This window comes from Lytechinus variegatus, chromosome 9 (assembly GCF_018143015.1).
Source record: "Lytechinus variegatus isolate NC3 chromosome 9, Lvar_3.0, whole genome shotgun sequence".
NCBI lineage: Eukaryota > Metazoa > Echinodermata > Echinoidea > Temnopleuroida > Toxopneustidae > Lytechinus > Lytechinus variegatus.
Window position 1 is genome coordinate 29,031,825 of NC_054748.1, and position 19,461 is coordinate 29,051,285.

Consider the following 19,461-nt stretch of genomic DNA (forward strand, 5'->3'; position numbering starts at 1 on the left):
TCCAGGGAGCAACTGGGGGCACACCAAATCTAAGGGGGGATGGGGGCACGTGTGAGAACGCTAATCACAGTTACGTTTAAAATAGCAATCATCATTATAATGATGATTCAACATTCACGTGTGAAGGCCACTGAATTGCTGAAAGCACTGCCTCACATAAATAAATAAAAAAATGAATACTAACCGCCCCGAGGCTTTTACACGGTAAAAAATCGTAATTTGAATGATGATTCCAGTGAGAAATAAAGCCAATGACGAATATTTAGCACGTGTGAAACCAAACTAAAACATGATCAGAATCACGAACGCTAATCACAGTCACGATTACAATAGCAATCATTATTACGATTTTGATTCAAGATTCACGTATGGAAAGGCCCTCACTCAGGTTCCTGCCCTTTTACATCTGTGCCGAGATCTATAGCCCATTAGAATTACTTTGAAATTCTTTTGTGTAAAGTACTGCCTTAATAGCAGCTCACTGGAATATACCAACCTTATGAAGCAGGGATATGTGGCGCACCAAGCCTTTTGGAATGGCACGTGGGAGCCGGTATAAAAAGGGGAAAAATGTAAAAATAAACTTTTCACACGTGAATCTTGAATCATCATTGTTATGATGATTGCAATTGCAATCGTGACTGTGATAAGCGTTCATGATTCTAATCATGTTCTAGTTTGGTTTCACACGCGCTAACTATTCGTCATTAGCCTTATTTTTCACTGGAATCGTCATTCAAATCACGATTTTTTTACGAGTGAAAGGGCGGTTAGAATATAATGGCTGCTCTGAGGAATTGTATGAGATGTTATGTAACAGAATACTATTCAATCGTGCCGCCCGCGTTTGCGATCTTCACCAGAAACCCATTGTTTGCGGTCACTGACGATATAACGACTTCTTTTGCCATTCATAAATCGGCCCCAATTCGGCTCCCAAAAGGGCCATTGCGTTTGTGAAGGCTTTTCATTTGATTATTGGAATTAGAACCGATGAGTTTTTGGAAGGGGGTGTATGTGTGTCATTTGGGTGCGTTGTGCGGATGTGGTTGTACGCGTTGCTTTGGCGTTTATTTTTCTGCGTGTGATCGGACGGATAGTAAGTATTCTGACAATTCAGCACGATGTGTATCTCTCAACTTAGCTTGCATTTGTTGTGGCCGCGATGGTTGATAGATTGCGTGTATGTGTATATAGTTGTGTTTACTTTAAATGCTGAAGTACGAATGCCTCTCTCTGGATCTGGATAATACACTGCTGCTGGACCAATGATATTGGCATGAATACAGCGCGGATGAGAGAGGGCGCGGTGATAACTAGTCGTATGGGAGGTTGCTCTTTTCGATCTTCGACTTGAACACCTCTAGTGATGCGCTGTTCGCTACTTCAGGTAGGATATGGTGCAAAGACCTTATGTCCCCTCCATTGATTAAAAAAAAATCTTCAAAACCCTCTTCTCTTGTTCTTTTTTTTCTTCTTTTTTCCTTTTACTTCCGGTTGGAACTTGGATTCGAACCTCTCGTTGTAGTATAAGGCATCTCCAGTCTGTCGCCTTACTCACTGAGCTAGCAGGAATTGTTGAAAGCTATGGGTTTCATAACAGTTATCAGTGCGTGCGTGGGTGTATTTGAGTTTTTTTTTGGTCAGACGTGTATCAATCAGATGTGATTATTTGTGTCTGGGGCCGACCTTTAACGTCACCATCCGAAAGACGTGATTCAGCCCCCCCCCTCCCCTTATGATCTCGGCTGTCGATCGCGCGATCGCGACGAAAATTGGCAAACGCGTTACCCATGGCATTATCTACAAAACTATAACATCAAATTCTGCAAAAAATCTCATGTCTCATTAATTATGCTAATTCATGCGTAAAATCATAAGTTTGCTCTAATTAATAAAATAATGCCCCTGAAATGCTAATTTTTGTTTCACATACTCTAGATAGGCATTTGATCAAATTGATTTAAAAAAAAATTCAAAATCACATTCATATTCTTATGTATTCTATTGTTTTCTAAATTTCTTATGTATTTCTTTGTTTTTCGACTTTTTGTTTTTTATTGTTTTTTCAATGGAAATTGTCGGGGACTTTATTTTGACCATAAAAAAATATAAAAATAATTGATTTTAAGCAGTAAAAGGAAAAATAATGATACATTTATGAAGTTTGGCTAAGAACACTATTTGCAATGGATTTGTACACAAATTCACGTTTTTGAGTAATTTTTGGTCTGCATGCACTTACGAAATGTTGCGTAATTTTGGAACCGCGTACCCGGGGGTCACAATTTTGGTCTCAAAAGTTGCGCGAGACTTGAAAGTAAAAAGTCAGCGAGCCACGCGGTCAAAAAATTTCGCGCGGCGGATTTATTGCGAAAAATGTCGAGGGGGGCTGAATCAGCCCCCCCCCCCAGTCTTTTTAGGGTTAAACCTAAGTTTAAGTTAAACCCGACTTCAGAATACGGGCCTGAATGTACAGTTCAGCTAATAATAGGGTGTGTATAGGAGATACACACAGAAGAAGGCAGTCAACAAAGCCAACGGACTTTTTGAATTGGAAAAAAACTGGTCGCAAGCTGAACCCATCTACTAGATAATTTCGCTAGAGTTGTCATTTTGGATTTTTATTTGTTTTCAGTCGATCCGATCCTGTATTTGACGTTTCTTGTTCACATTTATCGTCTTTATTTCCTTTCTAGTATTTTGGTTTCTCTTTACTTCGATTTTATCGGTACATAACTATTTGATTTCTTTGTCCTTTGAATCTACACTGTAAAAACTGCGGTGTTAAAACTGTCACCAATTGGTGTTAATAGAGGACCACACCCTGAGGTGTTAAAACTACACCCTGGAGATTAAACATAACACCAAAGAATGTAAATGTAACAACAAAAGGTGTTGTAATAACACCTACAGGTGTAAAACTAACATCACCAATTTAACACCGGTGTAAAATAACTGGTGTGGTCCTCTATGTACACCGGTTAACACCACCGTTTTTGCTGTGTACTGGAATAGAGTTTTAAGATATGATTTTATACTTAACAGTTAAAGGGGGATGAAACCTTCGAAACAAGTAGGCATGTGTCGAAACAGAAAATTCCAAAGAACAAATACAAAGAAAGTTTGAGAAAAATCGGACAAATTATGAGCATTTGAATATTGCAATCAATAATGCTATGGAGATCCTCCTATTGGCAATGCGACAAGGATGTGTGACGTCACTTGTGAACAACGTTCCCTCAATTTGATGGACTATCAAATACCCTCAAAATGTCTGCTTTTTCTTGTGGTGATGCAAACTCTTTATCCATGATCTATTCTTTAAAAAAATCTGTCTTACATGCCCTCCTATCACTAATAGATGTGATAAGAGAGGCAATTTAAATAAAATATACTAAAGTAATGTGGAGAGTTGTTCACAAGTGACATCACACATATTTGTCGCATTGCCAATTTGAGGATCTCCATAGCATTAGCGAACACAATATTCAAATGCTGATAACTCTCATTATTTGTCCGAGTTTTCTCAAACTTTCGTTGATCTGTTTCTTTGATTTGTCCGTTTTCGCACAGGCTGTCTTGTTCCAAAGGTTCCATTCTCCTTTAAGGCTGATATTTCTTAGTGTATTCAAAGTAGTTTTAAAAGACAAGTATCTTATATATGGTTTTGAGCTTGTTGATTTGAGATATCCAGGCATAATTGATGCTGTGTGTTTATTAGTTATGTAACTGATCATGCTGAAGGCAATAATGAACAGGAGCCATTGATCACTGCAACGGTCGACAGTGAGATATATATGATTTTCAGGCTGATTACTTGATGTTGCTTCGATAGAATTTTCACTTTCCTAGATGTTTCATTTCTACACTCTATCTTTTCTTAATCCGTTTCCACGTTTAGTCCCATAGGGCAGGTTATGTGTTATTGGATAGGCATAGTGAAAGTCAAGTCGAAGAGCGCGCTGTAGGTCCACCCTATATTGTTCCGATTTGAATAGGTCAAGCACGTGCATTGTCTAGTTTTGTGTTAAGACATGGTCAGAGGACCAGCAACCTTAAAATGGAAACAATGAGTGACGTAAGAACATAACAAAAGATTAATCTATGTTGGTTCAGTTTCTGCATGCTTTATATCGAGATAAAAGGCTTTCAGCTATCAGTTTTATCAAGGTTTTCAGAGAGGGAGAGGGAGAGAGAGAGAGCGACAGAGAGGGAGATAGAACTCCTAAGTTGCACTTTTGACAAGTTTCTCATCTAGATTTTACAAGTGTGCTATATACATATAAGGTGTAATCTGCTTAAAGCCTCCAATTGGTAAGTTATTTTATTTCTGTAATTTAAATATTGTAAATTAATATGATATAACTCTGATATATACTTGCGATGGATCGTATTTGTTAATAAACACCTCGACTGCTGTAATAAAAATTATGTAATAGTTTCGCAAAGTATACTTAATTAACATTCAAAGTAATTTAGACCAATAAGTTGTTCATTTTGATGTAGTATTAAAAGTCCTTGGCAATACATTATTTGTATGAACAGTGAAGTTCATTCTTTACTGCTTTGTAATGATTAGTTTCAGTTATATGTGCATTATGTGATTTGTTTTATGTTTCTTTATTTGTATTCGCAGTATTTCATCTCGATTTTGGTCAGGCGCGGATACAGGGGGAGGGGGCACGTGCCCCCCCCCCCCTTGAGAAGGAAAATAAATACTTGTAATGTAAAAATGCCATTAAAACAGAGGCGTGCGCACTCTTTTGAAATTGAAGACCTTTTTTTTTTACTTTTCTTCTGCTTGTAAAATTTTTCCACCGAAAAATCCCCCCCCCCCATTTCGGAAAATCCTGGGTCCGCCCCTGATCCTGGTTCGTTGGTGGTATTTTCACGGTAACTGACGTTACATAGCACAATTTTACACACTTTTCAAAAGCAAACTCCCATCATTTGTTGTTTTAAGAGATAACCATACATACAATGAAAAGTGTGTAAAATTGTGCCGCGTAACGTCAGTTACCGTGAAAACGCCCGTGGGATGATGAAACAAAGCGCCATTTTACATAAGCCAACACCGTTTTCGTGAATATATTTGTGTGTGTGTGTGTGTTTTGAGTTTTTGACAGACGTGTATCAATCAGGTATGATTATTTACGTCTTGGACCGACCTTTAACGTCACCATCCGAAAGACGTGATCAGGGCTCGAACCTCGAACCTCTGCATCAATTTGTAACTTCCCCACAGCTTGGATTACAGGCGCACGCCACAACGCCAGTTTTTGGAGTGTATTGACTTTGAAACTCCGCACTTTTACCGAGGGTAAAGTGAATGTCAGGTGAATCAATATTGGGAAGCGCTTTGAAAACGTTAGAAAAGCGCGCCATATACCCATTGGATTTGAAGAGATTTATTTGCATTTGTGAATTTAAATTTCTCCATCTTAATTCCGCATATTTTCGAATTTTCTCATGTGTAGGTCATTGAAAACTAATTTAAGATGGCGGAAGATAAACATGATACCGCTGAGATAGCCACAAAGTATCTTCTGATTCTCTTCAATTTCCTCTTCCTTGTAAGTATTGATTACGTCATGAATTGCGAACTATCGATTGAATTGATTATGAATCGATCGGGTTTACATGATGGAGAGATTGGTAATGTGGTTTGATAATTAGCATGCTAAATGGTTAATTGATTGATTGATTGATTGATTGATTGATTGATTGACTGATTGGTTGATTGATTGGCTGGTTGGTTGATTGATTGATTGATTGATTGATTGATTGATTGATTGATTGATTGATTGATTGATTGATTGGTTGATTGATTGATTGATTGATTGATTGATTGATTGATTGATTGATTGATTGATTGATTGATTGATTGATTGATCCGTCGGTCGGTGGCTGGCTGACTGGATGGATGGATGGTTGGTTGGTTGTTTAAGAAATGGATTTAATGATTGCTTGGTCGGTTGGTTGCTTGCTTGCTTTGTTGCTTGGTTGGCTGCTTGGTTGTTTAATAAATTGATTGAATGGTTGCTTATTGACTTAAGGACTGTTTGGTTAGTAAATTATAATCACTCTTCTAAGATCATAATGAATATCTTTATAACCTATCATCATTCTCTCTCATTTTAGCTGGTCGGCGTCGCTCTCATCTCCGTCGGCATAGTCGTTATCGTCCATACCAACCAGATTTACATCCTGGAAATACTGGACAACCCTCTTATTCGTAACGGTGCTTACCTGATTATTGGCCTTGGATGCTTTATCATTGTAGTATCGGTGGTAGGATACTTCGGGGCCTGTATGGAGTCCAGGTGTACGCTTATAATAGTAAGTCGTGTCCCCCGGGGGGCACTCTACCAAAAAAGTAGTGGGTATGTGTCGCAGGCGAGACAAAAAAACGGGGGACTTAGAGCGGGCTTATTGTTAAAAGGAGGGTCCTCGGAACGGGCTTCGGAACGACAAATGTTTGTGAAAACGGGGGTCCTTTGAAGGGGTCGCCTTCGTGTGATTGCGTATTCATCCCTATGGAACGGGCATTCGTGCATGCAACTAGCCCGGCGGCACGGCCTCCGGGTGCGCTAGCGCAGGTTCGATGGTCGGACAGCGCTCGATCTGCGGCCGATTTTCACCAAAATTGCGGCTCATTGTATCAGATCAATACGGCTGGAACGTCGTAACGAAAAACATGCGAAGCTTTGGAGCGAATTTCTTTGTTCTTTTTTCTCAATAAGACAAAAATTATATGCCTTGAAACGGAAATTTGAGTGTAAAAATGGGGCTTCCCTCCGCGGCACAGACCCACTATGCATATACTGAGTCCCCCCCCCCCCCCGGGGTTGTGTTCCAGAAACTCTGTAGAAGCACAGACTGGAAATGGTTTATATTTAGACCTTAAAAGGGGACAATCAATTTAAAGGACAAGTCCACTCCAACAACAAGTTCATTCGAATACAAACAGAAAAACCCAACAAACATAACACTGACAATTCATCAAAATCGGATGTAAAATAAGAAAGCTTTAAAGACATTTTAAAGTTTCGCTTAATTTCACAAAACAGTTCTATTCACATTCTTGTCGGTATGCAAATGAGGAGACTGATGACATCACTCACTCACTATTTCTTTTGTATTTTGTTATGTGAAATATGAAATATTCTAACTTTCTCCCTGTTGTCGTGTGAAACAACGATTAATTCCTCCTTGAACATGTGCAATTAGCATTGTTTATAATAATTATGGTTCAATCAAGTTAGTACAAGTTAGTCCTTATCGTCAAATCTGTAAAAAAAAAGATTAAATATTGTATGATTCAAACAATAATTAACAAAAGAAATAGCGAGGGACATCATCTACTGTCTCATTTGCCATTTGCAAGTTACTGAGTTGTGCATGTCACTGTTTGTGAAAAATATGCGAAACTTTAAAATGTCATAATTTTCTTATTTTACATCAGATTTTGATGAAATTTTCAGCATAATGCTTGTTTGACTTTTCTCTACTTATTCAAATCAACATTTTTCTGAGCTGGACTTGATCTTAAACTGGGCTATTTTGGACCAGTATATTCCGGGGGGTCAATTTGCACACGTGAAGCGCCGGATGTATAAGCTATACAAGACTGTATATAGTAAAATTTCACAACATTTTTGTTTATATTTTTTATTGATTTATAATGTAAATAAGCGTATGAAATTTGCCCTAAATTTGTTTTTATGTATGTTTTTGCCTTTAACCCAATTCATATAGCTAGTAAAATGGTATTTTTGGTGGGAGTATCAATTATTACATTTCTAACAAATTTATAAAAAAATTGCAAAAATACAGGAATTTTTATGTATTTTATTGTTTTTAAATTCTCATGTATTTCTTTATTAATTAATCAATTGAAGGTTTCATTATCATTTCATCGCAGCCAGTGGCTGAATTGAAAACGATTTACAAAGTAAAAACATAATGGATAAACAGTGAAATAGTTCATGCAAATCATAACCGCAACAACAGTGAAAGTAAACAAATATTATTGAAAGAAATGTCCAATAATCAATTAATATTCTAGTAAACTTTGGGTACATGATAAACCAATGCGTATAACCTTAATATTATAGAGTTTTCTTGAAGTTAATAAAGAAAAAAGTTTTAAAGAAATAAATTGCAAAAATTTGAATATCATGTAGAAAGTTATAGAAAAATTGCAGAAATAAAAGTTTCACGGAGAGCATAACTGAGTAGCCTAGCATTTTCGAAAGATTCTAGTAATTCAACATAATTAGATGAATTCAAACAAAATTTAAGAACTTAAATAACTGAATGTACATCCAAATTTATGAAAGAAGTTTTAAAGCTTGGTTTTTTTCGATGGACTTTGACAGGGAACCTTTTGATCATAAATAGCATAGAATAAATCCATATAAACCAACAAAAGTAAAAAAAAGTAATCATAAATTTTATGAGTTTTGGTTGAACTACACAATTTGCATTGACTTTGTTCACTGAGTCACGTTTTTGAGCAATTTCTGGTCTGACATGCACTTGCAAAATGTTGAGTTATTTCGGAACCGCGTACGTTGGAGTCGCAAATTTTATCTCAAACGATGCGCAAGACTTGAAAGTAAAACGTTAGCTAGCGCCACGGTCAACACATTTTGCGCGACTGCGTAGTGACATAATTTGTTGAGGGGGGTCAAATTGACCTCCCAGTTTAATAAGGGTTAATACTAAAGGTTATTGATGGTGTTTTTTTACCCTGATTGCTAAGAAAGCAAGCAACCAGAGGACCGACGGCTTAGGGCCATCTCCATGGGACCTGGTAATGAGGATTTAAATGTCTTACCAAAGGGCACTATAGCGCACCACTTGGAAATCGAACTCGGGTCACCGGAAGACGAAACCCCCGCTTTACCGACTGAGCTATCGCGGATTCTCAGTTATTGGAGCTAACGTGCGTAAAAAATATTGTACTACGCTCTAGCTGGAGTTAGATATAACTTAGCTCTGGAAAAGAATAAGATGTTATACTTTGATGAATAAGAGTAACGATGTTTTTTTTTCACTTTTCACCTAATGCCCTCAGTACATCATCATCCTCGTGATCATCTTCATCGCACAGCTGGTTGGATGTATTTTGCTTCTTGCTTACAGGAGCCAGGTATGTTCACATAATTTTAAACAATATCGGACGCAAAGCATTTCCATGTTAAACACCTCAAATCTTGGCATTCATATCCCCCCACCACACACACACACACACACACTTTTCAGGAAAAACGGTATTCATTTAAACATCTAATTATTAATATTCCTGACAATGCGTGGATTCATCTTTAAATGCAGTAAAGGTGCTTCAACTTGCCTAATTTTGCATTTTCATGCAGAACGCAAAATAATAATCGATTCTTACAAGAATTTTGCCCCGACAAGTCCATACGTTTAACATATTGCAACCGGTTATAGCGGCTGCACCATGAGAGTATATGGTTATCCATTTATGAATTGAATGATTCAAATGAACTTTTTATTAAATAACCATGAACCAATCAAAACACTGGCAGCGGGGATCGTATCCTGGCATGAATGAAAGCGGGGGATAATTTGTACAAAAATAGCCCTTTACCCTATATTTTAAGATTAGTGTATAATATGAGTTACCGATGACATCGATATTATCAATGCCGATTAATGTAGTTAGCTCTTTTTGATAAAACAACATATTTCCTTTTCTTCATTTCTTCTAAAGTTTTTGGTATTGATAAGTTGCTATGTTATCCTCTGTATTATATGTATGTGTGTGTATATATATGGACATTATTTAAAACGAATGAATTAACCATTTTTTTCTTGCTCTCTCACTTTCGCCGCATTCCATACGCCTTGAAACCATTTTGTCATGTTCTTGGACACCATTCTGCATTCCAACTGCTGAAAAGTTGCTCGTTCGCTTCGCTCGCTCGCATTAGGATATCAACAGTAATTCAGTTGTTTACATCACAGCAAAACAGTAACCATATCTATCGAATACAAATCGTAGTAGGCCTACCCATCACCTAAAGTGCAGTATTATGAACACTGTTATAGCCCCGTATGCATATACATTCATGTAGCCTTTGATGTGATTTATTGCAGACTTTAAATAATAATAATGATAATAGGCAGTTCTTGTATTATAGTGCATAATAAATTATAACGTCTCTTTGCGCTTCTATGCGCTTCCAAAGGACTTGGATATTATTACCCTGGCTTTAGCCCCACAGCCTTTTACAGCGCTCGGGCATTTCAAGGAATAAATTCCTGCCAGGTACCCATTCACCTCACCTGGGTTGAGTGCAGCACAGTGTGGATTAATTTCTTGCTGAAGAAAAATACGCTATGGCTGGGGATTGAACCCACGACCCTCTGTTTTAAAGTCCGGAGACTAATCCACTGGGCCACAACGCTCCACGTTGAAGACAAGACGTTGTTTGGACACCCTTATGTCTTCCGTCTACTGAAAATTTGTTCGCTCGCGTAATTAGTATAAACTGCATTCAGTAGGTCAAGTTTATATCACAACATAACCGTCACAATATAACATTGAAAAAAAATTGTAATAACTTTTAAAATGAAAGATTGTAGTATTATGTACACGGGTTCAGGTGTCATAAAGATAATGATAATAAATAATAATAATAATAACGTTTTATTTACCCAGGGTAGCCACTTTAGTTAGGAAACTGCTCTACCAGCGGGCCCTGCATAACATAACATGTTATCATTACCCTTCTCCAATCTAAATGCTGAGCGCCTAGCAAGAAGGCAGAAGGTCCCATTTTTATAAGTCTTTGGTATGACTCGGCCGAGGATCGATCCCACGACCTCCCGTTCATGAGGCGGACGCTCTACCGTTGAGCCACCATGCCCGGTTGCAATTTCAGGTCAATTTATTGCTATCATCACCCCCCCCCCCCTCCCTGCTCGGACTGGATTTACTGCGCCACTGTCCGTTCCCTCATTTTCCTCGTTTTCATCTATCTTAACACAGGTAACGAGCACTCTTTTCTCCTCCATCGATTCCTACCAAGGAGAGGATGCAAACAATGATACTACCAGCACCGGATGGAATGCCATTCAGATTCTTGTAAGTTTGATGAGCTTTGAGTAAAGCTATTACGTAATTACTAATGACATACCATCGGTCGGTTTGGAGTTGGTTTCGGTTACAGTCACGCCAACGAAACCGACTCCACATCGATCAAAGCTATTACGTAATTACCAATGACATACCACCGGTCGGTTTGGAGTTGGTTTCGGTTACAGTCACGCCAACGAAACCAACACAAGAACGATCAAAGCTATTACGTAATTACCAATGACATACCATCGGTCGGTTTGGAGTTGGTTTCGGTTACAGCCACGCCAAAGAAACCGACTCCAGTACGATCAAAGCTATTACGTTATTACCAATGACATACCATGGGTCAGTTTGGGGTCGGTTTCGTTGATGTGAACGTTGCATTTTAGTTCAATATGTTCGAGTTTTGAATATAAAAGTAAATTTCCTTAACCGTTAAATAATGCAATCGTGATAATAATGCTGATGATGAATTTTTTTTACTGCGCCATTTGTCCGTATATAAAAAAGGCGCGGGCTCCCGAAAAGATAAATTTTAAATTTAGATCTGAATATTCTGAAAGTCTCCATTTTGTTCAGTTATGAAGTTAAAAGACCGGGGCAACGGAAGAGGAGGCTGTATAAGAATTATAATAAATATTAGCATAAGGATGCCTGATTAAAAACTCATATTTGTTATCATATTGATAGAAAGTAGTAATTTATAAAATAGTAGAAATCTTATTGAATAGGCCTATATATAGACTCTTTGCATCTGGTTTTGTAATGCTTTTTCTAATTTCCTTGTTTTTTATATGATTACATGAAAACGATATGTAATGACGTTAAGACTACCAGTAACCATGGTAGCATGTCTCAAAATAGAAATTGAGGATCATAACCGATGTTTGAAAACGATACAGAAATTGTAAGAGCCAGTTTTGAATGTTTGAATCTAACTCCCACTTCCCTGTTTGAATGACCATCATGGCAATCTTTCCTATGTGTTCCATCCACCATGTAACAAGTCTATTTGTTTCATGGGGGTCGAGGCCCTTCTGTACATCATATTTCACTTGTTTTTGCGCCCCCCCCCCCCTCTCCCGTTTTCACGCTTGTAATTTTATCATGTGTTTTAAATGAATCCTTCAAATTATCGAAGAACTCACTTATTTCGTTTGTTATATACTGAAAATAACCTCCAACTTCTGGAGGCTTCCTCGGCGAAGAAGGAAAAAGTTAAAGACACTGGTAGCTGCTTCCCCGTGATTGTGCACCATGTATTCGTTGCATGGACAATTTTCTTTTTCATGAAAGGTGACTTTGGACGATCCTTTTCAAGACCAACACATGTCGTGCTCTACCGTGAAAGCTCTACACCCTTCAAAAGTTACCAGTTTCGGGTAAACCCGGTTAATGAACGAATGTTTTATCTTATCTTGTAAATGATTTAGAATATTTCTAAAACGTTTGGTCATTTTTTTTAATTCTTCTTGGCGTAGTTTGAATGCTGTGGAATCGATGGATATGAAGACTGGGCCGATAGCACTTGGGTAAACGATACCAATCCAACGATCACGATCGATGGCATCTCCTACGACCAGACCTACCCCGCAACATGCTGTGTGGTAAGACTGATCGCTATAATTATACAGAGGGCGGAATATTCCGCATACATTCGTAATTCCGAACGTTCGCTATTCCGAAGGTTCGTTAGTTCGAAAAAGAAGTGAGGTTCGTAATTCTGAAGGTACGTTGGTCCGAAAAAGAAGTGAGGTTCGTAATTCCAAATAGGTTCGTTAGTCCGAAACGAAAAGATGAACAAACCTTATTTCGTTTTCGGACTAACGTACCTTCGGAACAACGAACCTTATTTCGTTTTCGGAATAACGAACCTTCGGAATAACGCCACAAATGTTCGGATTAACCATGGACCTACCACTCTGTCAGAGTGGTACATGTAGGTCCATGGATTAACGAACCCTTTTACAGTTTCGGATTAACGAACATCGAGGTAAAGGCAATTTACGTGTATCGGAATTACGAAGTGTAACCGAATATTCAGGGGCGTATATCTAGGGGCGGACCCAAGATTTACCAGAAAAAGGAGGGGACAAAAATTTTACGACGAGCAAAAAAAAGAAAAAAGAGGGATTTCTCACATTGTTTGCAATGTGTGTAGGGGTGTAAAGTACATGATTACATGATTTTAGCAAGGACTGTAAGAGTCGAATGAGATGACCAAGAATCAATGCAGAGTTGACAAAAAAACCTTACAATCAAACTTCTTCAAATACCCTGATGAGCGATATCACATAAACAGTGTAGCTGGACCCTATCTTTTGGAACAAATTACCTCTAAACATTTGAAAGAGACCCATAGAACCTTTTTTCTGTGTCACATGATGCATATTGAAACGCATATAGAGTTTAAAGAAACATCATGTTGTTAGAAGAAAAAAATATTCTGTAGCTCATTGTAACACGGTAACTTTTAATTTTTTCTGTGTTGTTATATCAAATAAAAACATTTCGCGCAGTATTTAACATAATAGATAGATAGATTGATCTCTACTCGTTACTCATATTTAAGTTGTTGATGTTTTTCTTCCAGTCTGAGGACAAGTTCACAAGTATTTTCGGTGGATATTGGCCGACACCATTAAACATCTCATCGTGTATGGGCATTCAAGGACCACTCTCAAACGACACTCTCAATACACGGGTAAGGGCGTTACCCCTTCTGCATCCATCCCGAATCCTTGAAGGGGCATAAACGGGTCAAAATTATGGGGAACAAATGTCAACTAAAGGTTTTTAAGCTGTTTCTGGCAGTATTTGACCTCAGGAATAACATACTAAAAGTCTACCCAGATCTGCATGGGAAAAAGTAGTTAATTTCAAGATGGCGTCCAAGATGGCCGCCATTCACTGAAAATGGATCTAACTCACCCATTATCCACCCTAGAATCCAGTGTCGATTAAAATCCCATGGTCCTGGGGGTAAAAGAATTTGTTGATACAATTTAGAGAAATATCAGCACTCCATGGTGCCTGTAAATTCCAATATGGCGCCAAAAAAGGTTGCTTTGGGCTAAATATCCACAATTCATCTATCACTGACTTCAGTGGCTTCAATTTGGTTTCTATTCAATGGCTTTAGGGTGAAGTAGTACAGCGGGACAAAATAGGTAGCCAGTGGTCTAGTGAGTCCAAAACTACAAGCTGACTTCTAACAATGAGTTCAGTGTCTGTTGTGAGTGGACGAGTTGGCAGTGGACGAATTGGCAATTTACCCCTTGCATAAGCCTTACGCTTCTTTATGTAGTATTACGGTTTTATTATTACAAAATACACAATAATTGCCACTTTTGTCTGTAATTCCCTCTTTCGTGATCTCTACAAATAATATGATTTTAATCATCTTATTTGTCATAAGCTGTTGTTATTTAACATCTCGACGAAATTGAAGAAGATTATTGAATATAGTGATAATTAATATCAAATTTATGGTGTCATTTCATTAAAAAAATATTTGTGTCTGCAGACCAGAAGGAAAACTATTTTAATCACGTGAAATGTCAAAGATACTACAGGACGCCTATGCGTTATAACATTATCAAAAGTGATCAGAGTTTATCACGACTCAAAAAAACCCCTTAGTATCCCATTTGAAGAACATAATAAAGAGTATAAAATGTTTTCTAATCAATGATATTTTATCAATAGTCCACATGTCAAACCTAAAGAAAGACCACTGTGATGATGCTTGAGTCGATTTATTTTTTAATTATGACTTTCTTAATCATTTGTTATCACAGGGCTGTTACAATGTTTACTACGATTTTGTTACCAGTCAAGTGCTTTTAGTCTGTAAAGTAGGTTTCGGACTTCTTCTCCTCGAGGTAAGCTAGTTAAAGGAAAATGAAACCTTTGGAACAAGATAGATTGTGTGAAAACAGAAAAATCAAAGAAACGGATCAACAAAAATTTGAGAAAAATTGAATGAATGATAAGAAAGTTATGAGTATTTGAAGTTTTGAAGCATTTAGGCTATGCGACAAAGATGTGTGACATCACGTGTGAACAACGTTCCCATTGCTTTTGTATATTTTTCACTTAAAATGCCTCTTTTATCATGTTTATCACATCTATCAGAAGATCAGTAATTCTTTCCATAGGAGGGTTTGTAATACAGATTTTCAAACAATATATTGTGAATAAAGAGTTTGTATCACCATAAGAAAGAGCACAAAGATACATTTTAGTTGTATTTTATACTCTATCAAAGGGAAAGTTGTTCACATGTGATATCACACATATCTGTCGCATTGCCAATGGGAGGATCTCCATAGCATTAGTGATCACAATATTCAAATGCTCATAATTTTCTCATTATTTGTCTGATTTTTCTCAAATTTTCTTTGATCTTATTCTTTGATTTTTCTCTTTCGATACAAGCCCACTTGTTCCAAGGGTTTCATTCCCCTTTAGTAAGAAAATAATTATTATTGAAATTGCATAAAATATGTGCACGCCGAAATATTAAATCACTATCTTATAGGTGAATGTTTACATGCTCTCAAGTTATGAGGGCCGTAGAGGTTTGAGAAGCGATATCAAAATGGAGGAAAAATCGGGTTTGCGCGTAGAAAGAAAAGGGTAAAATATTTGGATAAAATGCACATGACATTTGGTGGCAATAAATTGATGACATAGATAGTCGTCACAGTTTTAGTTCAAAACCTAGCCAGAAATATTTCATTACAGTGTGTCTAATTTCCACTTCGAACAGGCTGTGGCTACTAGGGTTTCACATTTTAAACTTTTTTAATTAGTTAGAAATATAGTCAATACCTGTATGAATGAATAAATACATAAATACCTGAATGAATAATTAAATAAATAGATAAATGAATGAATGGATGAATGAATAAGAGAGTGTATGGCTTAGTGAGTGAGAGAGTGAGTGAGTGAGTTAGTCAGTGAGTGAGTGAGTCAGTGGGTGAGTGAGTGAGTCACTGGGTGAGTCAGTGGGTTAGTGAGTGAGTGAGTCAGTCAGTCAGTCAGTGGGTTAGTGAGTGAGTCAGTGAGTGAGTGAGTGAGTCAGTCAGTCAGTCAGTCAGTGGGTTAGTGAGTGAGTGAGTGAGTCAGTGGGTTAGTGAGTGGGTGAGTGAGTGAGTGGTGAGTTGGTGAGTGAGTTGGTGAGGGAGGGAGTGGGTGAGTTAGTCAGTGCGTGGGTTAGTGAGTGAGTGAGTGGTGAGTTGGTGAGGGAGTGGGTGAGTGAGTCAGTGCGTGGGTTAGTGAGGAGTGAGTTGGTGAGTGAGTGAGTGAGTGAGTGAGTGAGTCAGTCAGTCAGTCAGTGGGTTAGTGAGTGAGTGAGTGAGTGGTGAGTTGGTGAGGGAGGGAGTGGGTGAGTTAGTCAGTGCGTGGGTTAGTGAGTGGGTGAGTGAGTGAGTGGTGAGTTGGTGAGGGAGTGGGTGAGGGAGTCAGTGCGTGGGTTAGTGAGGGGTGGGTTGGTGAGTGAGTGAGTCAGTCAGTCAGTCAGTGGGTTAGTGAGTGGGTGAGTGAGTGAATGGTGAGTTGGTGAGGGAGGGAGTGGGTGAGTTAGTCAGTGCGTGGGTTAGTGAGTGAGTGGTGAGTTGGTGAGTGAGTTGGTGAGGGAGTGGGTGAGTGAGTTGGTGAGGGAGGGAGTGGGTGAGTTAGTCAGTGCGTGGGTTAGTGAGGGGTGAGTTGGTGAGTGAGTGAGTGAGTGGTGAGTTGGTGAGGGAGTGGGTGAGTGAGCCAGTGCGTGGGTTAGTGAGGAGTGAGTTGGTGAGTGAGTCAGTCAGTCAGTGGGTTAGTGAGTGGGTGAGTGGTGAGTTGGTGAGTGAGTTTGTGAGGGAGGGAGTGGGTGAGTTAGTCAGTGCGTGGGTTAGTGAGTGGGTTAGTGAGTGAGTGAGTGGTGAGTTGGTGAGGGAGTGGGTGAGTGAGTCAGTGCGTGGGTTAGTGAGGGGTGAGTGAGTGATGAGTTGGTGAGTGAGTTGGTGAGGGAGGGAGTGGGTGAGTTAGTCAGTGCGTGGGTTAGTGAGTGGGTTAGTGAGTGAGTGAGTGAGTGGTGAGTTGGTGAGTGAGTGGGTGAGTGAGTGGGTGAGTGAGTGGGTGGGTGAGTGAGTGGGTAAGTGAGTGAGGCGAGTGAGCCAGCGAGCCAGCCAATCAATTACTCAATCCATCCAGCGATCAAATCAATCTCCTTTTTATTTCTTTCTTTCCAGCTCATACCAATGGCATTCGCTGCTATCCTTTACCACGCTCTCTCACGTCGTGACAACAATCGCCGTTTTTACACTGGCATTAGACTTCGCTCCAGACAAAAATAATAAAATATCCCAGGTTTCCCCATATGAAGGTAACGATTTATTAGACTACTTGTAAAAGGGAACCTTAGTATTGTATATAGTTTTCGTAAAGGAAGATACCATTTTTCTTTCTCACTTTGATGAAGACAACATGGAGATGCATTAATGTTTATAGAAACCCGTCCGTGTGGTATTGTTGAATCTCCTTCCAACTTGACCTTTTTTTTTGATAATTTCCATAATTTTTCAATAAAATTTAGTGATATCTGTAATATATCTGGGCCCCGTCTTAGAAAGAGTTACGATCGATCCAATCAATCGTAACTCCATCAGTATCATTATTTTTTCTACAGGAAAATTTTAAAATGTCCTTTGTAAACAAAGAACACATCAAATTGTCGAGTAATCAATGAATTTATGGATATAAATTACATTCATATTTAGACAAATTCATGACCAAACATGTATTTTTACATGCTGACAATGCTGCCCGTCCATTGTTGCGATTGATCGGAAGAATCGCAACTCTTAATAAGACAGGCCCTAAATTGTGTGATTTGTTGTATAGCTTAATAGTTTTAGTTGTGGGGTGATTGGTTGGACGATTTATTTTCTCTTTCAATTGATATACTGTATTTTATATAAAGTTGCCCTGTTTTTTATTATCATTTTGTTTTGTTCAGTTTTCTGCCCCCCCCCCTTCCCCCTTTATTGTTTATTGTATTTCATGTATTATGTATTTTTGTCTATATTATGGTGCACTCTTCACAAGCAGTGCTTTCTGATTGGCTACCTCCATTGTTTTATTCAAGTTCTTGAATGTATAATTTTTTTCATGGAGCGTTGTAGCCCAGTGAATAAGTCTTCTGACTCAGAAACAGAGGGTCGTGGGTTCGAATCCCAGCCATTTCCTTCATAAAGAAATTTATCCACATTGTGCTGCACGCGACCCAGGTGAGGTGAATGGGTACCCGGCAGGATTAATTGCTTGAAAGCATGAGCGCTGAAAGGCAGCTCGAGCTAAAGCCGGGGTTATAGTAATCATAATAATAACGCGCCTCGGATTAGAATATTTCTAGATAGATGGCGCTATATAAATGCCTATTGTTATTGTTGAAATAAATGTAATTTCATCATCATCATTGGAATATATAATATCTGGAAAAACAAGAAGTAAATAACGAGATGAGTTGGGGTCTTGTTTTATATTTAGTTAGTCATGTTAGTACTGACTCGTAATTATGGATTGGAACGTCAATAATTATGCATCATCAACCATCACCTGTTTGACATTACAGTCGCCAAGTACGCATGGGTTTACAGACGGCAATGGAGGTGGATAAAATTTTTATTAATTTTATTAAACTTATTTTTATTTAACTTATTTTTATTAAAAATAAATTTATTTTATCCACCTCTATGACGTCACGAATGATTTTAGGTATGGCAAGCCGAACGGATATATCATTTCATTTTTTCACTTCGCTAAAATATCCTGTTCAATGGAACGTCTATTTTCTGCAACAATTTCACTTTGATTATCTAAAATGCCGTACTTTACTTGGACATCAGAAACCGGAAAAGTGTTTGAGCATTTCGTTTGGCTTTCCATACCACACTCGTTATTCGTTAAGTCACGCTTATCTTTACGCTCTGTGAAACATTGAACCTTGGTGAATAAAGGAATAAGAATTATTCGCTATTCCATGTTGTGTAATATCAAACTATGTCTCAATTAGGTTTCAACTATTGTACACTGTAAAAAATGCGGTGTTAAAACTGACACCAATTGGTGTTAATCGAGGACCACACCATGAGGTGTTAAAAGTACACCCTAGAGATTAAACATAACACCATGGAGTGTAAATGTAACAACACAAGGTGTTGTAATAACACCTATAGGTGTAAAACTAACACCACCAATTTAAAATCGGTGATTTAACACCGGTGTAAAATAACTTGTGTGGTCCTCTATGTACACCGGTTAACACCACAGTTTTTGCTGTGTATGTAACTCATGATGAC

General features: G+C 38.2%; 1 protein-coding gene across 3 annotated transcripts; it reads left to right on the forward strand.

Moving 5' to 3' along the window:
• Positions 1 to 971: 971 nt before the first annotated feature.
• Positions 972 to 18,064, forward strand: LOC121421667 (tetraspanin-18-like). 3 transcript variants are annotated; one of them, XM_041616434.1, is made up of 9 exons: positions 974 to 1,099; positions 5,481 to 5,576; positions 6,145 to 6,342; positions 9,086 to 9,160; positions 11,030 to 11,125; positions 12,601 to 12,726; positions 13,713 to 13,823; positions 14,920 to 15,003; positions 17,353 to 18,064. In XM_041616434.1, the coding sequence occupies exons 2-9, from the start codon at positions 5,502 to 5,504 to the stop codon at positions 17,455 to 17,457; spliced, it is 870 nt and encodes a 289-aa protein (XP_041472368.1). In that variant the 5' UTR covers positions 974 to 1,099; positions 5,481 to 5,501; the 3' UTR covers positions 17,458 to 18,064. The 3 variants fall into 3 exon arrangements, with proteins under 3 accessions (XP_041472367.1, XP_041472368.1, XP_041472369.1); XM_041616435.1 differs by lacking the exon at positions 974 to 1,099 and adding an exon at positions 4,171 to 4,317; XM_041616433.1 differs by lacking the exon at positions 5,481 to 5,576 and having other exon boundaries at positions 972 to 1,099.
• Positions 18,065 to 19,461: the final 1,397 nt, after the last annotated feature.